Source organism: Nyctereutes procyonoides, unplaced genomic scaffold (assembly GCF_905146905.1).
Source record: "Nyctereutes procyonoides isolate TBG_1078 unplaced genomic scaffold, NYPRO_anot_genome, whole genome shotgun sequence".
Lineage (NCBI taxonomy): Eukaryota > Metazoa > Chordata > Mammalia > Carnivora > Canidae > Nyctereutes > Nyctereutes procyonoides.
Genome location: NW_026575132.1, coordinates 22,106,051 through 22,133,977, shown reverse-complemented (window position 1 = coordinate 22,133,977; position 27,927 = coordinate 22,106,051). Strand labels below are relative to the sequence as shown.

Sequence of the window (27,927 nt, the reverse complement as noted above, 5' to 3'; positions counted from 1 at the left end):
ATAGCTTCACATGTCATGGGAGGAGAGCCTTGGTATTATGTTTGTCCCATTTTGCTTGTTAAATATGTTTATCCAAGTGAATATGAGGAAGATTTACTACTTTGTGAAATCCTTCGCAACACAACAGAAGAAAAAAAATTAGCATTTAGACTGTTTTCAACAAACTGTTACATTGAGCCTGCAGATCAGGAAAGAGACCAAACCCAGATGCCTTTGGAGCATAGGAGCGCTACAGATGGTAATCAGTGCAGTGAGGAAGGGCATGAAGAGAGAAGGATAGGTAAACAGGCTAAAGCAAGCCAATTTATCTGCCTCAGAATGCCTGTAGGACCTGAGTGTTATACTAGGTAGGCTGAATAATTTTGGAGGAGTCTAAGGTACTGGGGAATACTACTTAGCTGGAGAGAGGAGACTGGGAGCAAAATGGAACAATAAACCTATACCCTGATGTATTCACGAGGTCCTTGCGGGGACACAGAAAAGGAATTAAGACATTTAGCCCCTTTTAAAGTGAAGACAAGATACTGTAAGTGCCTAAGCTAAGGCTTTACCAAGACCCTATAGACCGGACTGGATTTTCCTGGGAAGTTTTTTTCTGGAAGCAGTTTCAGGATTTTATGCATTTTTAAAAAAGATTTATTTATTTATTCATGAAAGATACACACACAGAGAGGCAGAGACACAGGCAGAAGGAGAAGCAGCCTCCTAGCAGGGAGTCCGATGTGGGACTCGATCCCAAGACCCTAGGATCACGTCCTGAGCCAAAGGCCGCGCTCAACCACTGAGCTACCCAGGCATCCCAGATTTTATGCATTCTTGTACCTCATCTTGGATTGGTTGCCCATCTTTTATGGACACACATACATGCACACAAGAGAAAGAACTGGCTCTTGAAACTCAGGATCCAGGGTGTAGAGGAAGGGTTGATTCAAAAGCACAGATCCCATATCACTTCACCTCAGTTGGAATGGCTAAAATAAAAATCACAACAAACAACAAGTGTTGGCCAGGACGTGGAGAAAAGGAGCTCTCGGGCACTGTTGGTGGGAATGCAAACGGATGCAACCGATGGGAGAAACAAAGGCAAAGGAAATACAGCTTCAATTAAAACCTCTTTACAGCTTGCAGCCCACTGAAAGATTCCTGAAACATGAAGAGCATGATCTTCCTCAAAGAGCTCCTGGCTGCCTCAGTGCCTTCATGTTTAAACGTAACCATATCCAGAGCACCTGCGTGGCTCAGTGGTTGAACGTCTGCCTTTGGCTCGGGTCGTGATCCTTCTCCCTCTGCCTATGTCTCTGTTTCTCTCTGTCTCTCAAGAATAAACAAATAAGCTCTTTAAGAAAATAAATAAAAGTAACCTTATCCTGGTAGCACCTGGCCCCTCAAGGTCCTGAAAACCTTGCTTCCAGATTCCTTGGAGTCTTGCGCTATCCCTAACCCCCACTAATTAAAAAGTATATGGTCACTCCTCACAATCCCAATATAGCTCTTTCTGCTCCCAGGTCCTGTCCTGTGAATAGGTAGGGGAATAGGCAACAGAGATAGGGGCCTCTGGTTCCCCTGACCAGGCTCTGAAACGATTCCTGGCAGGTGGAGACACCGAGGCAGAGCAGAACAAGAGATAAAGGGGCAAACCAAGGTGGCTCAAGAATTTCAAGGCCACAAGCTTCCCAATCATTTCTCAATAAAAGACTGCAACTAAAAGCTCTCAGTGGCTATCCATTCAGGTCTCCTCTTACTCTAGAGAGCTTTTTTCTTTCCTTTCTGCTCTCACCTTTTTTTTTTTTTTTTTTAAGATTTTATTTATTCATGAGAGACAGACAGAGAGAGAGAGGCAGAGACACAGGCAGAGGGAGAAGCAGGCTCCAAGCAGGGAGCCCGATGTGGGACTCAATCCCGGGTCTCCAGGATCATGCCCTGGGCTGAAAGAGGTGCTAAACCGCTGAGCACCCCGGGCTGCCCTCACCTTTAGTTAATAAGCTTTTACTTCACCCTTCATGAGACTTCATTCTTTGACTCTGTTGTGAGACAAAACCCCTTCATTCCTGCAACGCAGCCATTGTGGAAAACAGTATGAAGGTTCCTCAAAATGTTAAAAATAGAATTATCATATGCTCCAGTAATTCCACTACTGGATATTTAAGCCAAAGAATACAAAAACACTAATTCGAAAAGATAAATGCAACCTGCTGTTTGTTGCTGCATTATTTTCAATAGCTAAAATATGGAAGCAACTCAAGTGTCCATCCATAGATGAAAGTATAAAGAAGATGTGTACACACAGAGTATTACTCAGCCATAAACAATGAAATCTTGCAATCTGCAACAGCATGGATGATCTAGAGGGTATAATGCTAAGTGTAATAAGTATGTCAGAGAAAGACAAATACTATATGGTTTTACTCATATGTGCAATTTCAGAAACCAAGCAAATGAACACAGAAAAAAAAGAGACAAACCATGAGACAGACTCTTACATATATAGAGAACTGGTGGTTACCAAAGGGGTGTGGGTAGATGGAAGGGTGAAATAAATGAAGGAGATTAAGAGTATATTCATTGTGATGAGCACTGAGCCATGTATAGAATCGTTGAATCACTATATTATACACCTGGAACTAATGTAACATTGTGCTAAGTATACTGGAATTAAAAAGAAAAAGCAAAGCATCAGCCACTTGCACTGTAACAGAGCAGGCTGGGAGGAAAAAGTGGAAAACCTGGCTTATTCTCTTGATGAGTTTATTATGGCCACTATCAAACGGCTGCTGGGAATTTCATGAGATTTGGTGAGAGGTAATGGGGCAATGGCAGAGGGAAGAAAAGAAAACTAATGGGAGGAATGCCTCATCGTCCCTGCATCGCAATTCATTTAGCAGCACTGTACCAATAGGCCAGTGACAGTGTCCTTACAGCATTCTACCAAAATAGGGAATTTGCATTTACTCTCATCAGTTCCATTATGTCCTAATTAAAAAAGCATCTGATAAACATATTCAGTGCTATTTTTGGTAAATAAAGCATTAACAGAACTGGGTATAATCATCTTTATATTAGGTACCATTGATTGAGTCCTTTTTTTTTTTTTAAGATTTTTATTTATTTATTCATGACAGACAGAAAGAGAGAGAAAGGCAGACACAGGCAGGGGCAGAAGCAGGCTACATGCAGGGAGCCCGATGTGGGACTCCATCCCGGGTCTCCAGGATCACACCCTGGGCTGAAGGCAGCGCTAAACTGCTGGGCCACCTGGGTTGCCCCCATTGATTGAGTCCTTATGTCCTTATGATGAAGGTGATTTTACATTGATCTCATTTAATAATTCTCTAGATGTACAGAATAAATATTATTCCCACTTTACGGACACTAATGTCCAGAAGACTTCAATTTCTTGACTACCTGCGAGTTTAAGAAAAAAATTTGATTTGGTATGTTTACTCTGCGGATTATAGGTCAGTTAAAACACCTGATGAAGGAACCGAAGGTTAGCGGAGGACGAAGCACAAACCGACCCCCACAAATGACGCCCCCCCCTCCTCGGGTGGGAGGTCTGTGACCTTCGTCAGGAACTCCCTGCTGCTCTAGGGTCAGGGAAAGGAAAGACAAGTATGTTAATTCATGGAGATTATAGTCCTATAGACTGAGTCTCCCTCAGTTTACAAAATGTCTTAGTGATTTGCAAGAGAAAAGCCTTCTTATCAACGACCTAACTTCTGGAAGGAAACTCCCAACTATTTTAATGTTAATGCTTTCCTTGAGGGAAAAACCTCAACTTGACTATGGCAAGGCCTCCAATATCTTCTGGGTCCTCTTTACTATACAAAAATTCTTTTGAGGTTCGCCTGGGTGGCTCAGATGTTGAGCGCCCGCCTTGGGCCCAGGGTGTGACCCCGGGGGTGACCCGGGATCGAGTCCCGCATCGGGCTCCCTGCATGGAGCCTGCTTCTCCCTCCGCCTGTGTCTCTGCCTCTCTCTGTGTCTCTCATGAATAAATAAATAAAATATTAAAAAGAAAAATTCTTTCGAAAACGTTTTCCTTACCTCCCCCAACTCCCAAGTATATACTGAGCCTCCTCTCAGGAGCCCAGGGCAGCAGCTCTTCCTGCCCGTCGGTCCTGCCCGGGGTAAGGTTTACTAAAAATCACCATTTTGCATCAAAGACGCCTCAAGAATTCTTCCCTGGTGGTGGCCTCCGGACGTCACCCCACCAAACCTCACCTATATTCTCAAAACTACATCACACCCTGTAAGATCTTACTTAGGCTTTATCCATTCTGCTTCTACTAACCAAGTGTTTATTTGGAAAGGTTTTCGATGGCTACAGTGTGGGCGGACGGTTGGAGGGCGCTGGCGTGGACACTGGGATCACAGCCAGGAGCCTACGGGACACTCTGGGTGAGACGCACAGGGGCCTGGGGGGGGGGACGAGTGACCCGGGTGGGGGCGGGGGCTGCAGAGGTTTGGCAGCGGGACTGGATGGGGAGGTGGGAGGGTGCGCAGTAGGTGTTGCCCCCGTAATGAGGTCATCAACGAGGATTCTTAGGCGGCCGGTGGGCGCATCTTTAGCAAACAAAACAAAAAGCCTGGAAAAGGCGGTGGTGGGGGAGAAAGTTACTTTTTTAGGAGTAGAGAAGATGCATGTTCAGGGTCACGATCAGCTCTTCCAAACTTTACGGTACTCTAAACAGCGCTCCTTAGGGATTACTCTCCGCGCAAAGTTCTTCGCTTTGGGACTTTCCATCCGCGGAGTCCCACCGAGCGCCGGGGGTCCGCGCAGCCCAGGGCAGGGCTCGTCTTCCCCTCCGCGTCCCTCGGGGCGGCCCGGCCCCGCCCACCACAGGCCCCGCCCCCGACTCGCGCGCCCGGGCTTTGGCTCATTTCGGCGGCCCCGCCCCCTTCCACCGCCAGGCCGGTGCGCCCAGGCTTTGGCGCGCTTCGGCGGCCCCGCCCCCTTTCCCACCCCGCAGGCCCCGCCCCCCGGCCCGCGAGCCTATGCTTTGGCGCGCTCCGGCGGCCCCGCCCCGGCCCCGCCCCCACAGGCCCCGCCCCCAGCGTCCCGCCGGCCCCGACGCGGGACCACTCGGGCCGGGGTCGGGCGCTAGGCCTGCGGCGTCTCGGTCGTTGCTCGGGCCCGTCCGCCCGCCGCGGCTCCCGCTCGGGGAGGACCCCTGGCCAGGCGGGGCGATGCCGGGGGGCCGGCGGCCGAGGGTCCGCTCCGGGAACCAGCCTCGTCCCGCGCCCGCCATGGAGCCGTCCGGGCGCGGGGCCTGGGCCCACAGCCGCGCCGCGCTCGACCGGCTGGAGGAGCTGCTGCGCTGCTCGCGTTGGTAAAGACGGACCCGGGCGGGCGGGCGGGCGCGGGCGGGGGCGCGGGCCGGGGCGAGCGGGCATCACCTTCGCAGGCCCCCGCGCGTCCTTCCCGGCCGGCTCGCAGCCCCTCGGCGCGGCCCCCCCGCCGCTCCTCCCTCCCCTCCCCTCCTCCCTCCCCTAACCCAGCTGCGAAGGCAGTTCCGGAACCTCGGCGGCCCGGCGGGGGGCGTGGCCTCGGCCTCGCCGCGCCTCCCAGGCCCCGCCCCCGCGGGAGGTGCGCGCTGTGGCGGCGGCGCGGGCGGGACCCCGGCGACCGGCCCCGGCCCCGGCCCCGACCCCCGCCCCCGCCCCCGCCCGGGCTGCGCCCGCCCCTTGACCGCTTCTCTCCGGAAAGAGGGTTTGGGTTCCTCTGGCTGGAGGCGCCTTGCGGAGGGCGGGGCCCGGACACCGCCGTCCCGCTTCAGGGTCTCGTTTCCTTGGTTCAGTCCCAAGGCCGTGCGGCTCCGGGCTCCAGCCCTTGCGGATGCTGCTTATTATCACTTTTTTTGCTTCTTGTTTTCCTTCCTGCTCTGGCACCGCGGGAGTCCGCTCACTCCCAGGCTTTCGTTGTCTCTGAAGACCCCATTGCCATGACGGGTGCTCCGTGCCCCCGGTCCTGGGGCTCTTCCCGTTCTGGGAGGCAGGGAGGTCCCCAACACGCAGGAAGGGCTTTGCCGCCCCTTTTCGTTTCGTCCAAAAGCAATGATTGAGCACCTGCTGTGTGCACAGCTCCGTATTTCTGCATCGGTATCACTCGGGCGGGTTTTCTCTCTGCTTGTAGCCGACATGACTGTATTTATCTTTCTGGGACTTTGTTTTGATTTGTCCCCCCCCCCCCCCGATTTCCAACCTGCAGAACTTAGATGTACATAAAGTACAAGTAACACAGCAGCTTTTTCTTTAAAAATGAAATGGACTTCACTGTGGGGCGCCTGGGTGGGGTAAGTGTGGAACTCTTGGTTCTGGCTGGCATCCTGAGGTCCTGAGCTCCAGCCCTGGGTGGAGAGTCTGCTTCAGGGCCTCCCTCTTCCTCTGCACTTCTCCCTGCTTCCCACCCCGCCCCCCCATCTCTCTTCTCTCTCACTCTCAAATGAATCTTTTTTTAAAATTTTTTTTATTTTTTTTTATTCATTTATGATAGTCACAGAGAGAGAGAGAGGCAGAGACACAGGCGGAGGGAGAAGCAGGCTCCATGCACCGGGAGCCCGACGTGGGATTCGATCCCAGATCTCCAGGATCGCTCCCTTGGCCAAAGGCAGGCGCCAAACAGCTGAGCCACCCAGGGATCCCTCAAATGAATCTTAAAAAAAAAAAAAAAAAGAAATGGACTTAACTGTCAGAGACTTCTGCACTTTAGTTTTGTAAAACCTTTACAAAGTCATTGCACTCCTTAGAAAAGTGGCACTTTTGCTAGAATTCATGGAGACATTCTTGAGTTGTGTGTTTTTCGTAACACAGGGGCCATCCATCTGAGAATACGATTTTTTTATTTTTATTTTTATTTTTACTTTTTTTTGAGAATAAGAAATTTAAAACTGGCTCTGTTGCTATAATAGAAGAGATTATGATTACACCTTCCTAGTTCAACAAAAGTTAGACATTCAGTTGGCACATTTCTGTATGGAAGGCACTAGGGCAGCAGCATAGTGCTTCACTTAGACTGTGGTGGTGGAGTCAGGTTCTAGCTTTGACACTGTGGCCCAGATCATTCAAATTCTCTGCCTCAGTTTCCCCGTCTGAGTGATAATATCACTCCGCTCATCCACCGATGAGGATTCGTTAGTAATAAAGATATTATTGAGCACCTGCAAAGTGCTATTTTGGCATTGGGGATTCATTTCCTTAGTGAACAAAGCAGACAAAACCATCAATCCTCATGAAACTAACATTCTGTAGGAAGAAACTAAATGAAATTGTACATGCAGAGTGTTGAGTATGGGTGGTTGTCATAGAATAAGTGATAAATAATAGCTGTCTTACAAAAATACAAAGAAGTATAGCCTGCTTGCTGAATGGTTTCGAGGAAGACAAAATAGGTGATTTGTAAGACTAATCTGTAGGTTGTCCTGAAATCTATTGCAGCCAATTTCACTTTTTATCCTCTACCAACGATTTTTCCAGTTTTTAACTGAAGTGAGCAGAAAATAAGAGCCAAAGGACTGAAAGTGGACATCAGTAGCTAGGTCCAGACTTCTAATACAAGTTGTTCTTTTGACTGGACAGTAATGGTGAGCTCCAGTGATTTTTCTTAAAAAAATAAATAATATATGAACCACTGACAGAATAGCTAAATTTCACCTGTTTCTTTGCATATTTTAACATAGGGGTCTGTAAACTTTCTATAAAAAGTCATATAGTAGGTACTGTAGACTTTGCTGGCCATGGTATCTGTTCTTTATTATTTTTGTTTTTTACAACCCTTAAAAGCAAAAAGTATTCATAGCTCAAGGCCGTACAAAGACAGTCTACTGACTTGATTTGGTGCACAGGCTGTAGTTTGCCAAACTGTTTTAACAGGTACAGTCTTAAGTTTAAAAATCCTTCTCTCTAAAATTTTATACCACAATATTTAGAAATGATTTTGTGTTCTTCTCGATGTCTCTGTGTTTTGGTATTGTCCTAGTGAATAGCGTGGCTAGTTGCTTCTTACCCATGGGGGACAAAAAAACATTCTTTCCACCTCTGCCTTTTCCTGGTAGCTGCCTGACATCATTGCTTGAAAGGAGCAACTCCAGTGGTCTGCTTCTTGCTTTTGGCGACCCACCATCCAGAGCAGTGTCATATTATTTGAAATTGTGTCAGAATGCCCTTTTACAGAGTTTCAAAGTTCTACCCAGTGGGCTAGTGATTACCCCGATTACCCTCACATTCAGCTTGCAGCTGTCATCTATATTGTGTTCCCAGGTGTCACCTGTCTCGTGTAGCACATTGAATCTATTTTGCAGGAAGCATTACTTGCGCGTGCAGGTGGATTGGCTACATTACAGGGCATCCTTTCTTGACCTTTAACATAAGTGTGGCTCCAAGGTGAAGCTGATGAAATTTTTCAAGAGGCCAGATGTGACATTTGTGTTAGGTCCAAGCCTCACAACGAGATAGAAGCTATTTAAAGATTTGGACAAATGAGACAGGAAGACCATATCTTTTGAGAGACTGGCAGAAAGCATAGTAATAATGTGATCCTAAAGGAAGTAGGAAAAAAATATTAGGAGCTGTAATGTAAAAACCCAAGTGTCATATGACACTGTTTTGTGAATTAAAATAATTAGGTACCTCTTGATGGTTAGAGCAAGGGGCTTTGACCTCTACTTACAATGTAATTTGGAGTTGTAGCATGTTTTAAATCAACGTTTAGTCAAAAGTAAAAAAGTAATCTTGTGATTTTTAGGGTAGGTGATTTTTTTCTAAATTTTGTCCTCGTAAAGGCGATCAAGATTGTTTTCTCTTATCGCACAGCTTAGCTGTTATGAGCATTGATTTTGAACGTTGGCTTCAGTCGTGGCTTAGTGGTTTTGGGTAAATTATTTTATCTTTGTATGCTTTTCTCATTTGCAAAATGAGTTAGTAGTCGTTTCTATCTTATAAGTTGGCTATGGGAATTAAATGAGTTAATATTTATAAGATACTTACAGCAGTGCCCATTATGTTTTAAGTGCTATATGAATGTTTGTAAAATACAGGATGGATTTCCTGACCCCAGCATTAAGCTTTTGCCTTCATTAGTTTTGAATGTTCAGAAGCATTTTAATAGGCCAATGATCCTTAAATGGAATGATTACTCCTTTGGCTTGCTCTGGTGCTGATTAGGACCACAAGCCATCTCCGAGGCAGTACATTAGTGGTGCTATGTGGTGAGACATTTTCAACCTGTAAGGAGCATGCTTACCTATAAGGGATAAAATGTACGAAGAGTTTGGGGTAAATTATGGTGAGGGCCAAAGAGATGGAAAGGAGAATACTTTGGATGGTGCCAGTAGAGGAAAGTTTTATGGCTTTTGAATTGGGCTTTGGAAAGATTTTCACAGATGGAGACAGGTGGAATGTGCTAATTACAATATGTTAAAAGGTACAGTAGAATAAATAGGAAGTGTGAGTCAGGTGGGTCAGATCAGAAAGCAATTAGTGGACCAACAACAGACTATTCATTTGGTTCACATAGTTCCTAAGGAGAAGCAATTTAGGTACCTTTCCTGGGACTCTGGTGTCCCCATCTATAAAAGAGGAAAGTGGACCAAGTGCTTTCTAAGGCTCCTTCCAGTTTGTAGGTTCTATAATATTAGTTTCCATTGGATGCACATTGTTGTTTAAAACTTTTTTTTTTTAAAGATCTTACCCATTTATTTATTTGAGAGTGAGAGAGCACAAGCAGGGGGAGCTGCTGAGGGAGAGGGAGACACAGGCTCCCCGCTGCCCAGCAGGGAGTCTGACCCAGGGGCTCAATCCCAGGACTCTGGGATCACGACCTGAGCCAGAGGCAGAGGGGCTTAACCAACTGAGCCACCCAGGTGCCTCTGTTGTGTAAAACTTGCTATTGAAGTTTAACGTACATCTAGAAAAGGGCACAAGGGCATTGGTGTTCAGTATGTATCAGATATCCCTCCTAACTTTTGGTGTTTTGATTTTTTGATACCTGTAGCCTTCAGTAATACTACACATTTCATAAAGACAGGTTCGCATTTGTAGCCACAGTGCTGGACACAACATTTCTTTGTGTTTGTTAAATTAATGGATAAAAGAATTTAGATTAGGTTAGGATCACATTTGAGAAGCTTTTGCAGGTGGAAATAACCAGAAGGACCTGGTTAACTTGCCTCACCAAGAATCCTTCATAGGTTCCTGGGGTTTACTACCTGTAGTAAGTAATGACTGTGGTCTTAGAGTAGATGTAGAAGGCAAAGGTCTTTACCTCTGGGGGTTAGAGCTAGAACTGTAACTTGCGCAGACCCACTGCAGGCCTACACACACCTAGTGCTATACAGGCTTGGGACTGCCAGAGAAACTTAGACATTGAGCATCTGTTTCCTAGAGTATAGGGGATGGTCTTACAAGTGGACTTATTATTAGTTGGGTCTGGGACTTACAGGAGAGGCTGGGAGTGCACTTTTGACAGTCATCTGCGTGTAGATAGTAATTGAGTGCATACTTCTGGAAGTGAGCAGGGAAGGGAATACAAAGATGAATGAGCCTTGAAACTCAACATTTGAATATAAGGTGGAAGAGGTGGAGCTTTAAGAACAGTTACCTGGGTACTGTTTTGCTTTGGAAGAAAGAGAATACAGGACAGAGTAAACCAGTGCTATTTGAGTCAGATATACGTGATATTCTCTGTGACTTACCTGTCTCATAACAGCAGATCCTATTTTAATTAGTCATTAATAGATAGATAGAGTCTATTGCCCATTTGGCTTTTGGTGTATTGGCTTGTTGATTTTATTCAGTGTTTATTAACACTAAACAATTAGACAGGATTTTTAAAAAAATTTTACCATGTGACTTACTTGAATCTGGCATACAAAATACACAGAAAAAGATGCTTTTGTGTCATTATTCATGTCCCTTACTTGTTAACAATTTTGTTTATTTTGAAGATAAATACAAGAAATTGTTTGATTGGCTTGGAGAGCCTGTTAACCAGTTGTGTTGGTGCACACTTAAAATAACTGGGCAGTTTTTAAAATGTAAGAGCACTGTGGTAGCTAGCTATGTTGCCTAATGTTAAATAACAGTTTATCTCATAGAAGCTTAGGGAGCCATTCTGTTAAGAAATGGGTCTGCCTCAGTATTATAATCTCAGCTGAATTTACTTTCCTTTTCTTCTTTGCAAAGACATTTTTATATCAATACGACCTTTTTTTTTTAAATTGTTTGTTCTCACTACTTAGTCTTTCCCTAAGTTATAATCCTCTGACTTTGCCAATCTTTCCAAATCAACTTCATGTAAAGTAACAGAAATATGACTGCAGATGGGAAAAAGTAGAGTAGCCGAATTTTCAAGGTATGGAAATCCTGTTACCATGCAAATGTCTTTTCTTATTCTTCTGGATTTTTTTCTTTCTAATATATATGTATATCAAACAAAGAATAGGGTAAGGATAAAATAGAATTGTTAATATAAATTCATTTTTGCATGTAGTTTTCCATTTGCTTCATTCACTAAGGATTTATCAGAATCCTGCCGCTCACATAGCACCATGCTAGGGAGGTAATAGTGTGTTGGGGAGCTCAGAAAAAATAAAAGTCAAGACCTCTTGTTTGTAGGGCTACAGTCTATTTGGAGATGAGGGAATCAAGCGAATACAATACAAAATATTTCACTTTCAGCATTGATTTCCAGAGCCCCAACTAGGATGCCATCTCTCTGGGACTTTAGAGCATTTTGTACTTAAGTCAGATAGTAACTTTGCTTATGAAATTACCTATTTAGATTATAATTCTAAGCCCCTTAGGGTATATATTATATTGCAGGTGACCTTGTGTTGTTTCTGGTCTTTTGCTGTAATAAGCTGTGTGGGAGGGAATATCTTTGTCCCCTGGCCTTTACATTTAAAATTTTTTTATTAAAATTATACATGAACATAGTCAACAAAGTAAGGCAAAGACATATGAAAACATTGTTTTGCTTCATCTATACTCCACATACAACCTCTTTATTTTAGTTCTTGAAGATTTACACCTATATTTCCAAATGATCAGTTTCTATTGCTACTTCTTGAATTTTTCCATTTTAGACATTGTTCACTTTCTAACTTCCTACTCTAAAAGATGAGTTTTCTTATTATCTATTAACTTTCTAATATGGAAGATGAAGTACAAAATAATTTTCAGTCATTATTTTGAAGGCCAGGCATCCCTTGTTACCCTTGAGATGTCTTAGGCAATTTTGAATATATATATATATATTTTTTTTTTTGAGTATATATATATATATATATATATATGACGTTATATGATGTTTTAGTTTTATTATTTCTTAATCTCTGGACTCTCTTGGTGAGATATCTCCTGTCTAGGGAGATATTTTTTGTGTTTTGAAGTTTCAGTTTTATAAGCACATATCTCTAAAAGATAAAATTCCTGGCAGGGGAATAGTTGAGTTAAAAGTGGGTACATTTAAAATTTTGATAGATCCTGATTATAATAGAAATTGTTTTATTCCTGAGTGTCTTCTCAGCTAAGCTCTGGGCATTGTCAGAAAGCCTGACTTTGACTTGGATCTGTGCCATCTTCTGTCTGTATTTGCTCTTTGAACTCTTCATTAACCTTCTTTTGAACTTGACCTCATCCCCCTTAGCCTTGGTTGTAACACCCCTGTCCCTGCTCCTTCCCTTATGCACGCATACCCATACTTCTCAGTCATTCCTCCAATGTCTTTTAAAAATTTTAAAAGATATTTTATTTATTCATTAGAGACACAGAGAGACAGAGACTTAGGCAGAGAGAGAAGCAGGCTCCTCACGGGGAGCTGGGTGCAGGGCTCCATCCCTAGACCCATCATCATGCCATGAGTGGAAGGCAGACGCTCAACCACTGAGCCAGCCAGGCGTCCCCAGTGTCTTTCTTTTTTTTTTTTTTTTTTTAAATCTTTTTAAAAAATTTTTATTTATTTATGATAGAGAGAGAGAGAGAGAGAGAGAGAGAGAGGGGCAGAGACACAGTCAGAGGGAGAAGCAGGCTCCATGCACCGGGAGCCCGATGTGGGATTCGATCCCGGGTCTCCAGGATCGCGCCCTGGGCCAAAGGCAGGCGCCAAACTGCTGTGCCACCCAGTGTCTTTCCTCATCTGTTAACAACAACAAAATATATTCTAGCTCAGTAATTAGAATAATTAGTACAATTGATCAGTTCATAGATCTTAGATTCATTGCTAATCACACTATAGCTTCTCATTACTGGGGTGAAGGGTCAGAACCATAGATAAAGTGTTCAGAGTCATCTTAGGACATTTAAGTTTAGAAACAGAATCGAGGCATTGGGTTGAATGCTGCCATAGAAAACCATTGAATGCTGTGGACTGCATCCTGGGTTGAGAAACAGGAAAGAGGCATTAACAAAATGCTGAAACAGGCAGGTAAATGTGCTCTAAGGAAATTCAAAACTCAACAGACGGAAAACTTTCAAGAAAGAAGTTGAGGTCAGTGTTACTTCACAGAAAGGTCGGGGAATGAGGCCTAAAAGTGTTTTTTGGGAGCAATTTCAACAGAGTGCTGGGAGTTAAAGCTAGGGAGATAAGGAGACAGTGACTGCTCTAGAGCTCTAAGTTAGGACCTTACATCTGTAGAGAAGAGCTGGGGTTGAAAGTAGAGTGAGAGAAGCAGGATCTAAAGATAGTGCCCCCCCCCTTTTTGAGTGGAGGAGAGAGTACCTACCTGTGCATTTTTAGGCAGACAGAGGAAGAATGGTGACTATAATGATGAGAATAGATTATATTAGGGGATAGAGAAGATAAGGGACATAGGGAGAGATAGAGCAGTGCATTATAAGAAAAAAAGAATGACTGCAGGAGATCTCCTCTGAGCCTGGAGGGAGGGATAGAATTATGGGTGAAAAAGTTAGGAAAGGGTCCAGGTGGTAAGAAGCTCACACAGTTCATCTTCAGTCAGGTTAATGGTATTTCAGAGCATAGAGATTGTTAGGAATAGCCATCTATTCATTTATTTACTCATTGAAAATATAATGTGCCACTTTGGTAGAGCTATCAAGTAAATTTATAAACACATATTTACGTATCTTTTTTTTTTTTTTGAGAGAGAGTGAGCGAGCCTGGGGAGGGGTGGACAGAGAAGGAGAATCTTAGGTAGACTCCACACTCTGTGGGGGGCCCTGACATGGGGCTTGCTCTCAGGACCCCGAGATCCTGACCTGAGCTGAGATCAAGAGTCCAATGCTTAACTGACTGAGCCATCTAGACACTCCTATCTTTCTGTCTTTTTATGATAGTCATAGCCTGAGAGTAGGTGAGGAAGGAGTGGACTGTCAGGCCTGTCTGGCATTACAGATTGGCATCCATGAGTGTCTAAGAGGTCAGTGGAAATAGGGTGATGGTGAAGGTGGCTGTGAAGTAGTTAACTGTGGCCTAGGGAATCCAAGGAGCTAATGAACTGAATGGTATTCTCTCAAGGTAGAGAGCAACCTGAAGGTGGAGGCTTGGTCAGTGATAGAATAAAAGAGACATAGGGAGTATATTGTGATAGAGGATGTGAACTACCACCACTTCAGAGATCTTAGAGCAGAGCTTGTAATGAAGTAGAATTTAATACGTTGATTAGGAGATAAGAGATTAGGTTTGGTAGATGAAATCATGAACAAAAATTACAGGAGGAGCATGATTGTTGTAGCAGATATTATTTTAATTGCCAGAATCACAAAAGTGGCTGGCATGTCACAAGTCATATTTATCACTGTGATCTGTGTAGTGTGATAGAAAAATCAGATATTGTGAGTTTTTGAAAAGTAATGGGTTTTATAATGTCAATGAGCACCATTTGTGGTATTTTGAGGATAACATTGTAGGTGTGTACTCTGTTTTTAGCATTCTTTCTGAAAGCTCAATTTCACTTTAATGTTCATATCTATTAAAATGTGCAGTGTGATACTTTTGATCTTTTAAGAAATGTGGAAAACCATTTTTATTGATATGTGGTATGTATACAGAGGTAATTGGATAATAATGGTGTAAATACCTAAAGGTCCTAAGGTTACTGTGATAAACCAAGCACAAGAAATGTTCATCCTTTGAAAGCTTCATTTCTCCTGTCTGCTCTCACTGCATTACACCCTCTGAAAATAATGACTTGATGTGTTTATTAAGAAGTAAGTACTGTTACTTTCTGAGGATTATCAAATGTAGCAGGTATTTCCATGGACAATAATTGTGTTTCTCTCTCTCCTCTCCCAATGCCATGAATCTCATTCCGTCTGCAGAATGTCAACCTGATGATTCCTATTTGCAGTTGCTTAAAGTACAAAATAGTCAACTAATTGTGAACTGAAAGAATGGCTGGATTTTTGACAGGGCATTGATGAAATGTAAATAGCCACTTAACAATGGTCAGAAAACAGGGTATTTCTATGGGAAACCATGAATTCTTAGTGTCAAAGTGATTAGATGTCCTGATTTTCCTAGGTCAGCCCTGGTTTACACCTGCTGTCCCAGTGTCCTATTCAGTTATCACGCCCCTTCATTCTCAGAAATGTTTTTTTTTTTTAGATATTTATTTATTCATGAGAGACACAGGCAGAGGGAGAAGCAGGCTCCATGCAGAGACCCCAATGTGGGAACCATTCCCGGGACTCCAGAATCACATCCTGAGCCAAAGGCAGATGTTTTAACTGCTGAGCCACCCCAGGCATCCCTCTCAGAAATGTTCTTATATGGAAAATATATGGCCATTTTATTTTTAAGTCTTATTTTGAAATTTATGGTCTATACTTTTGAGTCATTAGGTGACGATGTGTTTTAGTAGTTGAGAGAAGCAGCCAGTGGTTGGTTTTGCCTGTAAGGGATATAGAGATACCAGCACAGAGTTGCTTCTCTCTGTGATTTCCCAGTGTGTACATTATAAAAATTGTTACAGTTCGTACTGAGTTTGATAGTAGCTATTTGAATCCAGCAGATGTGTGATGATACAATATTTAATGAGGTAGTAACAGCCTTTCAAATAAATACATCCTTAGTATCTTCTGCTTTAAGAAAGAGAAATATGGTAGTGTTAGGCCTTGGATTTATGAAATGTTGGGTGTAAAATATTGATCTAATAATGACCTAAGTCTTGATTGTTTTCCTTTTCTTCAAACAGCTCTAATATTCTGAGGGAGCCTGTGTGTTTAGGGGGGTGTGAGCACATCTTCTGTAGGTAAGTAATTACGGCTTGATACTTAGCGTAATGGTATTTTTTACTAGGTCATCATCATGTAATCAATAATAATGACAATGCCTTATGTTTGTGTAGCTCTCATACACTGCAGGTAATTTACGGTATATTCTCTCATTTTGATTTTTAGAACTGTCTTAATTTACAGATAAGAGCATCAAAGCTCAAAGGGGATGGCTTGTCCAAAGTTGCAAAGCTTTAGTAAGTAGTTTTGCTGCTAAGGCTGGGGAGAAAATCTATTGTGTTGTTGAAGTATGTCTCTCTTTCCTTCCAGTTAGTTTTGAGTCTAGACTTTCCAAATTATAAAAAACCTAGTTCTTATAGTTGTTAGATTAGTTTTCTAGGGCTGCTGTGCGAAATTGCCCAAGACTGAGTCCTTTAGAATAACAGAAATTTTTTGTCCCACAGTTCTGGAAGCTAGAAGTCTGAGAGCAAGGTGTCAAGCAGGGCTGTGAGGAAGACTATTCCATGATTCTCTTCTATCTTCTGGTGGAGAAGCTTTGTCTTCTGGCAGTTTTTGGCATTCCTTGGCTTGTAGATATATCACTCTGATTTTGACCTTTATGTTCACATGGCATTCTCTCTTGTGTGCATATTTGTCTCTGCCCAAACTTCCCCTTTTTGTAAGGATACTAGTTATATTGGTTTAAGCCTTACCTCGATGGTCTCATATTAATTTGATCATCTAGAAAGACCCTATTTCCAAGTAAGATCCCATTCTTAGGTACTGGGGTAAAGACTTCAACATTTTTTGGGCGGCACAATTCAAATAATAATAGTTATGTGAAATTACATCCATGTTATAGTATGAGAGCTCTGGCTTATAGATTAGAATACCAGATTTTCATGTCATTCTATTTCTTATTTTGGAGAAATAAATTCAAGGACCGAATGTCTTAGTTTAATTGTCTGAGACAGGGTTAACGTAGCCTCCTTTGACTAGTTTTTTAAGGATTTCAGTTATGACTGACTATGTGGCATGAACACCTGCAAGACGAGGTTTAAGCATATATGAAAATAATTTACTATGTGACTGCCGGGCTGGGATGTGTGGGAAGCAATTATGCTTGGGGTCCCGATTTTCTTTCTGGAAATATGGATCTGATATATGGGACCCACCAGCTGGATAGGAAGTAGTACCTGTTGCCTACCTGATAACTCTATATGGATGATGACGGGATTTCAGACTTGACGTGTGCAGAACATGCCTGTCGGTCACTCTTCCTTCTGCTGTGCCTGTCTCGGTGATCTTCACGGCAATAAAGGGTACCACCCATAGCAGTGTTGCTTAAGGCGAACACAAGTAATACCCAATTGCTCTTTTTCTTCCTTATCACATCATGAAGTTCTGTTAGTTCCACCTCAAAATGTGCCTTGAACCTTGAATTTTCCCACTTTCTCTGTATTTATTACCATTTCCACTTTGGTCCAAGCCATCATCCTATTACCGTATCTCCTCCTAATAAGTTCAAAACTGACCCCCTTCCCCATTTTCTTCATTCTTATCAGCGATCTTTAAAAAAAGGTACATCACATCCCTATCATTAACCTCCTTAAATTCCTCTAGTGGCTTGTTTTACAGTTAGAATGAAATCTAGACTCTTCACTCTAAGGCCCAGAAGACCCTCCTGTACAGGACCCAATTCCTACCTGCCTCTACAGCCACGCTTCCTGCTTAGCTCACACTGTTCTACTCACCTTCTCCTTTTAGTTCATTAAACACACCAAACTCACCAGTGCCCCAGGACTTTTGCACTTGCTATTTCTTCCATCTAGAATGTACTGCCACATTTTTGTAAGGCTGACTTTTCGTTAGTTACATTTCAGCTCATATGTCACCTCCTTCAAAAGGCCTCTTATGACCCCTTTACAAAATGATGCTACTTCCTGTCCTTACTTGATAGGAAGCAGATTCGTTTCAGCTGATGTACTCATTGTATATAATATATGAGTGACAAATATGCTGGAGCATAACAAACTCCCTGAAATTATATGTAAAGCAAGTGTGTGTGTATGTGTGTGTTGAGTGTGAGAGAGACCTATACTTTTAATTGGGTTCTAAAGCAGTCTGTGGCTTAAAATGGTCAGTGAAAAATTAAGATAGGCATGGGAACTTCTTTTTTTTTTATAATAAATTTATTTTTTATTGGTGTTTAATTTGCCAACATACAGAATGACACCCAGTGCTCATCCCGTCAAGTGCCCCCCTCAGTGCCCGTCACCCATTCACCCCCACCCCACCCCCGCCCTCCTCCCCTTCCACCACCCCTAGTTCATTTCCCAGAGTTAGGAGTCTTTATCTTCTGTCTCCCTTTCTGATATTTCCCACACATTTCTTCTCCCTTCTAGGCATGGGAACTTCTTAGAAGAGAAAGTGGTCATCTGTAAATGACACGAACACAGGAAAGAATACATTCAGTGCAGTTTTGGTTCATTTTGATTATGTGATGCCAAGAATTAGGGTTTTGCAGATTTGAAAACTATTGAGCAATGCTGTAAATATCATGCAGTTTTATTTTTTATTTATTTATTTTTTTATCATGCAGGTTTTTAAAAAAAATTTTTATTTATTTATGATAGAGAGAGAGAGAGAGAGAGAGAGAGGCAGAGACATAGGCAGAGGGAGAAGCAGGCTCCATGCACTAGGAGCCCGACGTGGGATTTGATCCAGGGTCTCCAGGATCGCGCCCTGGGCCAAAGGCAGGCACTAAACCGCTGCGCCACCCAGGGATCCCCCATATCATGCAGTTTTAAAAGATGGTTTGATATATACCAATTCAGCTGAAGCTTAGAAGTGGGGTGGGGAGGGGGATGGTTGGAAGGGCACAGATTTTTATGTTATTGACAGTGTTGTGGTGGTTTCAAGGTAATTTCATTCCAATCCCTGATAAAAAGTAGGCTGTGTATTCTCCTTAAGATAAAAGATCATTTAAAAAATATGGCAGACATATGCAAACTTTTTGACTTTGGATCATTTTATACCCTTAAAAATTGAGGACCCTAAAGCAGTTGTGTGTGTGTGTGTGTGTGTGTGTGTGTGTGTGTATTTACCATGTAAAACTGAGTGTGTTTGTGTATTTACCATGTAAAACCGAGACATTTAAAACATACTATTCACTTAAAAATAACAATAATAAACTTATTACATGGTAACATAAAGAACACTTTTTTTTAAGAAAAAATAACCATTTTCTAAACCAAAGAAAAACTAGTGAGAAGAGTGACACTGTGTTCTATTTATGCAAATCTCTTTATGTTTTGCTGAATAGAAGACAGTAGGTTCTCATACCTGCTTATGTAATCAATCTGTTGTGATACATTGCTTTGATTGCAGTATGTGAGGGAAGTCTTGTATTACACATGTGCATAGTTGGAAAAAGGAAGGATTTTTAAGTAGCCTGTTTAGATAATTATGGATATTCTTTTTTTTTTTTTTTTTTTAGAATTTTTTTAATTTTTTATTTATTTCTGATAGTCACAGAGAGAGAGAGAGAGGCAGAGACATAGGCAGAGGGAGAAGCAGGCTCCATGCACCGGGAGCCCGACGTGGGATTCGATCCTGGGTTTCCAGGATCGCGCCCTGGGCCAAAGGCAGGCGCCAAACCGCTGCGCCACCCAGGGATCCCGGATATTCTTTTTTTGATACTACACTATTACTTGCCAAGTGCTAGTTTCTTTAGATTTGTTACAGTGTGGAATCTAGAAGGATAACAATGAACTTTTTGTATTCTGTTACATTAAATATCATTGGTTTATCCTGTGCTTTTTTTTTTTTTTTTTTAAAGATTTTATTTATTTATTCATGAGAGACACAGAGAGAGAGGCAGAGGGAAAAGCAGGCTCCATGCACCGGGAGCCCGACGTGGGATTCGATCCCGGGTCTCCAGGACCTCACCCTGGGCCGAAGGCAGGCGCTAAACCGCTGTGCCACCCAGGGATCCCCTATATGTTGAGGTTTTAAGAGCTCTAACTACAAGTAAAGAAACTCCCAAGAAGTTCCTTTCTTTGCTACAGAAATTTAACATTTCATGATCTTAGGGTTGTGAGATTGAGCCCCATGTTGGGCTCTGTGCTGAGTGTGGGATCTGCAGTGCGGTGATCTGGAAGGTCTTTCCTAGCTCTAGTGTGGTTTACAGATTCGTTTTACAACATTTATTGAGTTACTTTGCATCAGAATCTAAGATGCAAAGAATAGAAATGCCACAGGCTTTTTCTGGAAGGAGCTCTCATATTGTAAAAATCCTCTGTGCCTATAGATGAGTGGGTCACATGGAAAGGAATGTGTTTGGGGGAGATTGATGTGGCTTTCATCACTGTTAGCATCACTGTGAGCTTAGTCTTGCTGGAGCTCCTCTAGTGAGGCTAAGGAAGAGGGAGTGGATTTTTTAGGTTTCTTAACTCACAAATAAGCTTTGGAGGAAGGGTTGTGAGCCCCGCCCCCCCCCCCTTTTTTTTTACCAAGAGCTTCTATATATCTTCATCAGATTTGCTAAGGATTTGTAACCGCTAAAGTCCAGGAACCCACCACCCCCAACTATGAGACTTTCAGTCCCAGACAGATAACCTGAGATAATTTGAACCTGCAGGTTATAAAAGTATCTGAAAGAACTAAGTATCTTTTCTCAGAAATTATGTTAAAGCCTTTAGACAATTGTCAGCAACAAAACAAAAAAAATACCTTTCCCAGTCTCTGCAATAATTTTCTATGAAGCACAGTGCATACAAAAAATGTTGAGATGCATGGCTGTTAAGCATTTAGTATCAAATATATTTATTTATGTCCCTCTCTGTACTCTTACTGAAGCTATAGATTTATTTGCATGAAAAATTATGCAGACTCATGTCTGGCTAAAGTCTCTTCATATCAAATTACCTAAGCAACTGTAGATTTAGATTTTATGTGTGTGTATTATACTCTTTCAGAAACATTATTTTAACAGATATTTTATGTTTACTCATTGCTTGTTAAAACAACCTTTACTTCATTTATTCTGTTCAAACTCTGTATCTTAGAATTAAGGTTCTGCTGAATGCATTGATATATATATATATATATTTTTTCTCTTTTAATCCTTTTTAAAGTAATTGTGTAAGTGACTGTATTGGAATTGGCTGTCCAGTGTGTTCCACCCCAGCGTGGATACAAGATGTGAAGATAAATAGACAATTGGACAGCATGATCCAGCTTTGTAGTAAGCTTCGGAATTTGCTACATGATGATAAGCTTTCAGGTGAGAAAAAATATCACTGTCTCTCTTCATTAAATAACTGATGAATTCATATTGGTCACATAAAGTATGTAAACATCTCTCAGGAATTCTGATATGACATATTTCAGATTTTTAAGAGTTATAGTGTTTGCAGTTATTTTGAGAAGTGACAGATAATTTAGAGATAACTTAGAGAAACCAAGGTCCAGAGAGGTTAAATGATCTTGCCTAGAGTCACATGTGTAGTTAGTACCAGAAACAGGAGAAATAAAGCCCATTTTTTCTGAATGTCAGTCCAGACACTTTTCACCACATACACTGCTTGCTTTTTACAGTTAATATAATTTCTGTATAATATATATGGAAAAAGTGATTTTGTCCTTAAATTCATTTAAATACACTTTTACAAGATAGAATACAACCTGTGCATCACTTTTCCAGACTGAATTAATTAGATGAGCACATTTTGAAAGAGCAAAAATCTAATATTCATTATCTTTTCTATTTAAACGGGGGTTAATGTTTTTCAGATTGTTCTTAGACTCTGTATTAACTATATATCTTCCCATTGTGCTTTCTGCTGAGAACTAATTAGCTACGGAAAGAAAGTAAAGGGTTTTTAATCTTCATAATTAGATATTGGAATTATCTTTTTATTGACCAGATCATGTCATTTTAGCTTATGTTTATAGGATAACCTTCTCTTGACTGGCAGGGTGCTGTGAATGATTGATAATATTCATATAAAATGGCTGAATTTCTTTTTTTTTTTTTTCTTTTTAAGATTTTATTTATTTATTCATGAGAGACACAGAGAGAGGCAGAGACACAGGCAGAGGGAGAAGCAGGCTCCATGCAGGGAGCCCGATGTGGGACTCGATCCTGGGACTCTGGGATCACACCCTGAGCCAAAGGCAGATGCTCAACCGCTGAGCCACCCAGGCATCCCTGAATTTCTTTTTTAAATCTTTTGACCTTAGATTTCTGACACAATGTGTTAATTGTCAGCTACCAAAGGTGAAGTTGATTAGACAAGATAAACAAGGCAAGGGATCCCGGGTGGCTCAGGGGTTTAGCGCCTGCCTTCGGCCCAGGGCCTGATCCTGGAGTCCTGGGATCGAGTCCCACGTCAGGTTCCCTGCTTCTCCCTCTGCCTGTGTCTGTCTGTCTCTCTGTCTCTCTGTCTCTCTCTGTCTCTCATGAATAAATAAATAAAATCTTAAAAAACAAAAAGAAACAAGACAAATACTTTGAGTCTTATTGACCAGGTACCTCTGTATTTTTTAAGAAGAATTTAAATCATAGTCTACCTATGAAAAGTTTAGATAAATAAAATGATCAGACTCTATTGATCATTTTATCAGACTCTATTCTTTTTTAGGAAAAAATGTGCTGTAGTGATTAAGTTTTACTTATTTGCAGATGTAATTATACACAGATACAGATTTCAAAAAGTACTTACCTTTTTGAAAAAATAATTCTGTGTTGTAAATGTTTTTAAGAGTGAGGAAAAGTTTCATGATTAGTCCATCTTTTTTTTCTTTCTTACTCAGAGGTAGGGCTGATAGTGTTAATTTTCTAATTAAAAAGATTAGTGTATGAGCTGCCCCCCCCCCCCCCCATACAGCTACTACTGATTAGAGAGTCCATGTATCTTTGGCCATGTTTGGGGTGGAGGGGGAGGATTAAATTTTTAATATTTTTTATTTTTAAGTAATTTCTGCACCCAATGTGGGGCACAAACTTAAAACCCCAAGATCGCGAGTCACATGTTCCACCAACTGAGCCAGCCAGGTGCCCCTAAACTCTTAAGTGTACAAAATGAAAAATGTTCACGTCTGAATCAAAGTGGCCTTCATCAGATTCTTAAAGACATGTGGTCTGTTAGGATTATTGGCCGTGCCATTTGGGTGCTACTCTGAGAATTTCGTCAGGAGGTTTTGATTTGATTCTCCAGTCCCTCACAAATTCATATATCCAAGTCCAGTTACAGCTGTATGGTGATACATTAGCATACTCAGGCTGTGGTAATAAGCTGGATGGCTTAAGAAATACAAGTGTACTTTCTTCCAGTTTGGGAGTCTAGGAGTTTTAAATTGAGGTGTTGGTATGGTTGGTGCTTTCAAGGACTGTGAGGGAAAGATGTCTGTGAAGGAAGGGCCTCTCTGCTTGGTTTGTCTTTGTGTTCACGTGGTGTTTTCCCTGTCTGAGTGCTTATGTCAGATCCCCGCCCCCCCCCCCCTTTTTTAAAGATTTTATTTATTCATGAGAGATAAAGAGAGGCTGAGACAGGCAGAGAGAGAAGCAGGCTCCCTGCAGGGAGCCTGATGTGGGACTCATTCATCCCGGGTCTTCAGGATCTCGCCCTTGAGCCAAAGGCAGACCAGACACTCAACCACTGAGCCACCCAGGCATCCCAGATTTCCCCTTTTTATAAAGATGTAAGATTGCATTACAGAGTCCCACTCTACTCATTTTTACTAATTATATTTATAATGACTCTTTACAAAAGTAAGGTCATCTCCTGAGGTACTGGGAGTAGGACTTGGATATATGAATTTGTGAGGGAAACAATTTAACCTGGGACAGTAACGTGACTATTTTTTTTTTTTAATGTGACATTTTTAATGTTGATAAAAAGGGAATAGGGTAACTCTTGATGGGTAGTGAACTATGGCATAATGGTAGTATTGGTATGGTTCTTTAGGGTGCTGAGAAGAATAAGCTAGTGTACTTCTTCCGAAATTTTACTGTGGTTGGTGGTGTTTGAGTCTTTAGTATGGTTTTCCTATTTGTGGACTCTATGAAGTGCCTCCACATTTTATTATTACTAAAGATATTTAGGAAAATCATTGAGTTTAGAACAGTTTTTGTGTGGGGTCTGAGGCCTTTCAGAATCTCATCAAAAAGTAGATGTGGGGGATCCCTGGGTGGCGCAGCGGTTTGGCGCCTGCCTTTGGCCCAGGGCGCGATCCTGGAGACCCGGGATCGAATCCCACGTCGGGCTCCCAGTGCATGGAGCCTGCTTCTCCCTCTGCCTGTGTCTCTGCCTCTCTCTCTCTCTCTGTGTGACTATCATAAATAAATAAAAAAAAATTAAAAAAAAAAAAAGTAGATGTGGAGTTTGGGGAGAGAATTCTGGTGATTAATTTTTTGAAAGCCTTTTGTGTTCATTTTCCTTTTTAAAGTAAGTAAGAACTACTTTTGTCCTGACCAGACTGAGCAGTGCTGGCTTCAACATTATTTATTTTAAGATGAGTTGAAATTTCAGTTTGGATAACATACAATCAGAATATTAGGAGCAGAAAGGTCATCTTGAATTCCTTATTCTGTGGGTGAGGAAATTGAGGCCTTAGGTTATGCAAGGAGGTCATGCTGTAAGTTTTCTTGTTTACTGTTTTATCATTTAGCTCAGTGCTGTCAGGAGGAGTGTAGGTGTTCATTATATTTGTTGAATTGAATTGGAGACAAATTGTGAGTGCTATTATTAATTCATATCCCAAAGACTTAAACAGTTTTAAAACAGATTCTTCGATTTTGGTTTCAGCAATTCATTTTATAACGGATTATCATCCTCCTTTGCTCCCTTTATAGAAAATGATAAATCTCAAGTATAAGCGTATTGGAATAAAGATCTCTGTCCAGATCTATAAATTACATGGTGCTGAGCCTTTTCTACTTAGCAGTTGCATTGTCATCACCTTTTCCTCCTGAGGTTCCCAAAATAAACTAGCCTCAGAGGGTATTTGAGTTTGAGGGTATTTCTCTTTCTTTATAGTGCATTAAATGTCTTATGTAGAATTTGTGTTAGTTTATGTAGCAAGTACTTCCAAAACTCATGCTGTATAAGATGTACTAGATGAACAGGTAGAGGGAGCAAACAGTTGGGGACAAATAATGGTTTATCTTTTTTATAATGAAGAAGTTGGAAATGGATCTCATAAAATAAGGGTATTAAATTAAGTGATCCATAAGGTATAGCTTGAAAATTATATGGTTCTGTTAAATGAGTGTTGAGGATGATGAATTAAGCAGGATGGTGGGATATCTCCTACATCTGTATTTTTTTTTTAAACCCTGTAGTTCACGATTTATCTTTCAAATGAACCTTGTTACTTTCATTTACTATAAAATATATAATTACCATAATTAAGGTGGGTAATTAGGAAGAACTTGTCAAATCATGGACATGGTATATGATATGCTGGAGATAAAGAAGCCTGATTTATAGTAATACTTTTTAAAATGAGCTTCTAAATACTCGAACAGATTTTCCTCGGTTCAGTGTACTTTAAAGAGAAAAGATGGTGTGTCACAAATTTTTCTGACAACCATTTATGGATTAATTTTACCTTATTCTTTATAACATAATCTGCTTTCTACTAATAGAGTTAAATTTAAGAGTTTGTCTTTTATTTTTTTTTTTAAACTATATATTTTTTTAATTTTTTTTTATTTATTTATGATAGTCAGAGAGAGAGAGAGAGAGGCAGAGACACAGGCAGAGGGAGAAGCAGGCTCCATGTATGGGGGGCCCGATGTGGGACTCGATCCCGGGTCTCCAGGATCACGCCCTGGGCGAAAGGCAGGTGCCAAACGGCTGCGCCACCCAGGGATCCCGAGTTTGTCTTTTATATTGCTTCCCATTATATTAAATCAGACCTTGCAGGTGCTGGTCAGGCTCTGTGAAGCATTTGTTGGTGTTGGTGGTGCCACAAAAAAAAAAAAAAAAAAAAAAAAAAAAAAAGGCACTTTGATTATGCTTTCAGTGGATCACAATTTCCTTTTCTCTCCAGAAATGGCTTCCGGAGAGATAGATGCTTGTCTTTCTGGAGTGAATTACATAGTGTTTCATATATGTTATGACTTTTTTTTATAATAGATGAAGATGAACATTTGAATAGCTGTGTTGCTGTTGTTTTTTTTAAATGGAACTGAATACTTCTTAACTTCCAAAATAATCATTCTTTAGTGAAGGCGTTAATGTTGCACAGATGGTAGCAAAGTACTTTCCTTTGATTTTTAATAAGGGACTAGTTTGTCAAAGAGATTTCTCAACTTCTGTTGTGAAACCTATAATAGAGAATAATTTGAAAGGCACACAATACATCATTATAATCCTTTGATGTAGATTAATGATAGCTAAATCACATTTTCTAATTGCCTCCTTTTTCTATAGTTTATTATTGAATTTTAAGAAAAAACTTGCCTAAGCTGCTCCTTACCAACATGTGCATCTCTGTTCCTCGATATTTTGTGGTTTTCTCAGAAATATTTATATTCAGAGAATAGAATTTTTAAAAATGTCATCATTAAGAAATTTACTATGTAGAGGAAGGGACCAGTATTTTTCTTCATGAAATGAATATGACAATTTATCGTGCTTAGAAGCATTCACTCATAAAAATTGTTGTTGCTGTTAGTAATATGATTTATGTTCCAGCAGGGGTGGTGGTTTTGCTTTTTACAGTCTTAACTTAGATATGCTGTATAAAATCCAGGATTTATAATCACGTTTGCTATTGTGGTCCTTGCTTAGTTAGGACAAGATGTATAATTTCAAAAGCAAGTCATTTGTGATATAATCTCAAGTCTAGAGGAAAGATCAACATGAAATCTTCCTGAGTGTATGTATTGTTACTGGATGATTATTAAATTATTGTGTACATATAAATTACATGAACATAGACTCTTTTCATTTACTTCTTTATAAATTAAGGGATAGGTACACCTGAGTATGAAATTGTTGTCTTGAATCTTAGATGTAGATTTTTTTTTTTGTCAGTTGAGTGTGTTGCTACTACTTACCAGCCTTAATTTTCCCTTAAGTGTCTAATTCCACATTTTGTAAATTTTGTAAGTATTAAGGACTTTAGCATTTGACTTATTTTTAATTGAAAATGTCATCCTCTATCTTTAAAATAAATTTTAGCACATCAAATACAAGTTTTTACAGACTACCAGAGGATTAACCTTTCAGTCTTTGTAATCCTGAGTCTTAAAAAAGCAATCCTTGATAACATTTCATGTTGACCTTTCCTCTAGACTTGAGATTATATCACAAATGACTTGTTTTTTGAAATCTGCCTATTACTGCAGAGAAAAGACCCTGTTAGAAATTAGACGTACAGTCTCTGTGTTGAGTGGATACCTCATTCTGATTGTTTTTATTTCCAAGATCCTGACCAAAATAACACTTTGTGGATCAACTGATATTCAGCTGGGATGTAAGAAGGGTGCCAGAGACTCTGATGTTATTCAGATACACCCTCCTGCTTCCAGCTGTTGTTTGTTGTCTTACTGTCTCCACAGTTGGGATGCTTCCATTTGCATGAGGAGGAAGAGATGGCTTCTTTGGTGCAGAATGGAGTTGGACTGAATTTCTTTGCTAGGCAGAGAGAGGGTCTGTGAAATTTCTACATGGTTAAATATGAATTATTTGTTTTTTATAATCCACTGTTTTTCATTTTTTCTTACCTGTTTAAAGTGCTATC

At 41.1% G+C, this 27,927-nt stretch overlaps 1 protein-coding gene across 2 annotated transcripts in view; it reads left to right on the top strand.

Annotated features, from left to right (window-relative positions):
• Positions 1-5,078: 5,078 nt before the first annotated feature.
• BARD1 (BRCA1 associated RING domain 1) overlaps positions 5,079-27,927 on the top strand; it is a 79,244-nt gene continuing 56,395 nt past the window's right edge. Inside the window, exons 1-3 of one of the 2 annotated variants that reach the window (XM_055345543.1) lie at positions 5,079-5,330; positions 16,149-16,205; positions 21,306-21,454. In XM_055345543.1, the coding sequence (XP_055201518.1) occupies positions 5,188-5,330; positions 16,149-16,205; positions 21,306-21,454 (349 nt within the window). In that variant the 5' untranslated portion in view covers positions 5,079-5,187. Of the gene's footprint in view, positions 5,331-16,148; positions 16,206-21,305; positions 21,455-27,927 lie in introns of those variants that run through there. The other variant, XM_055345544.1, reaches the window with a different exon arrangement.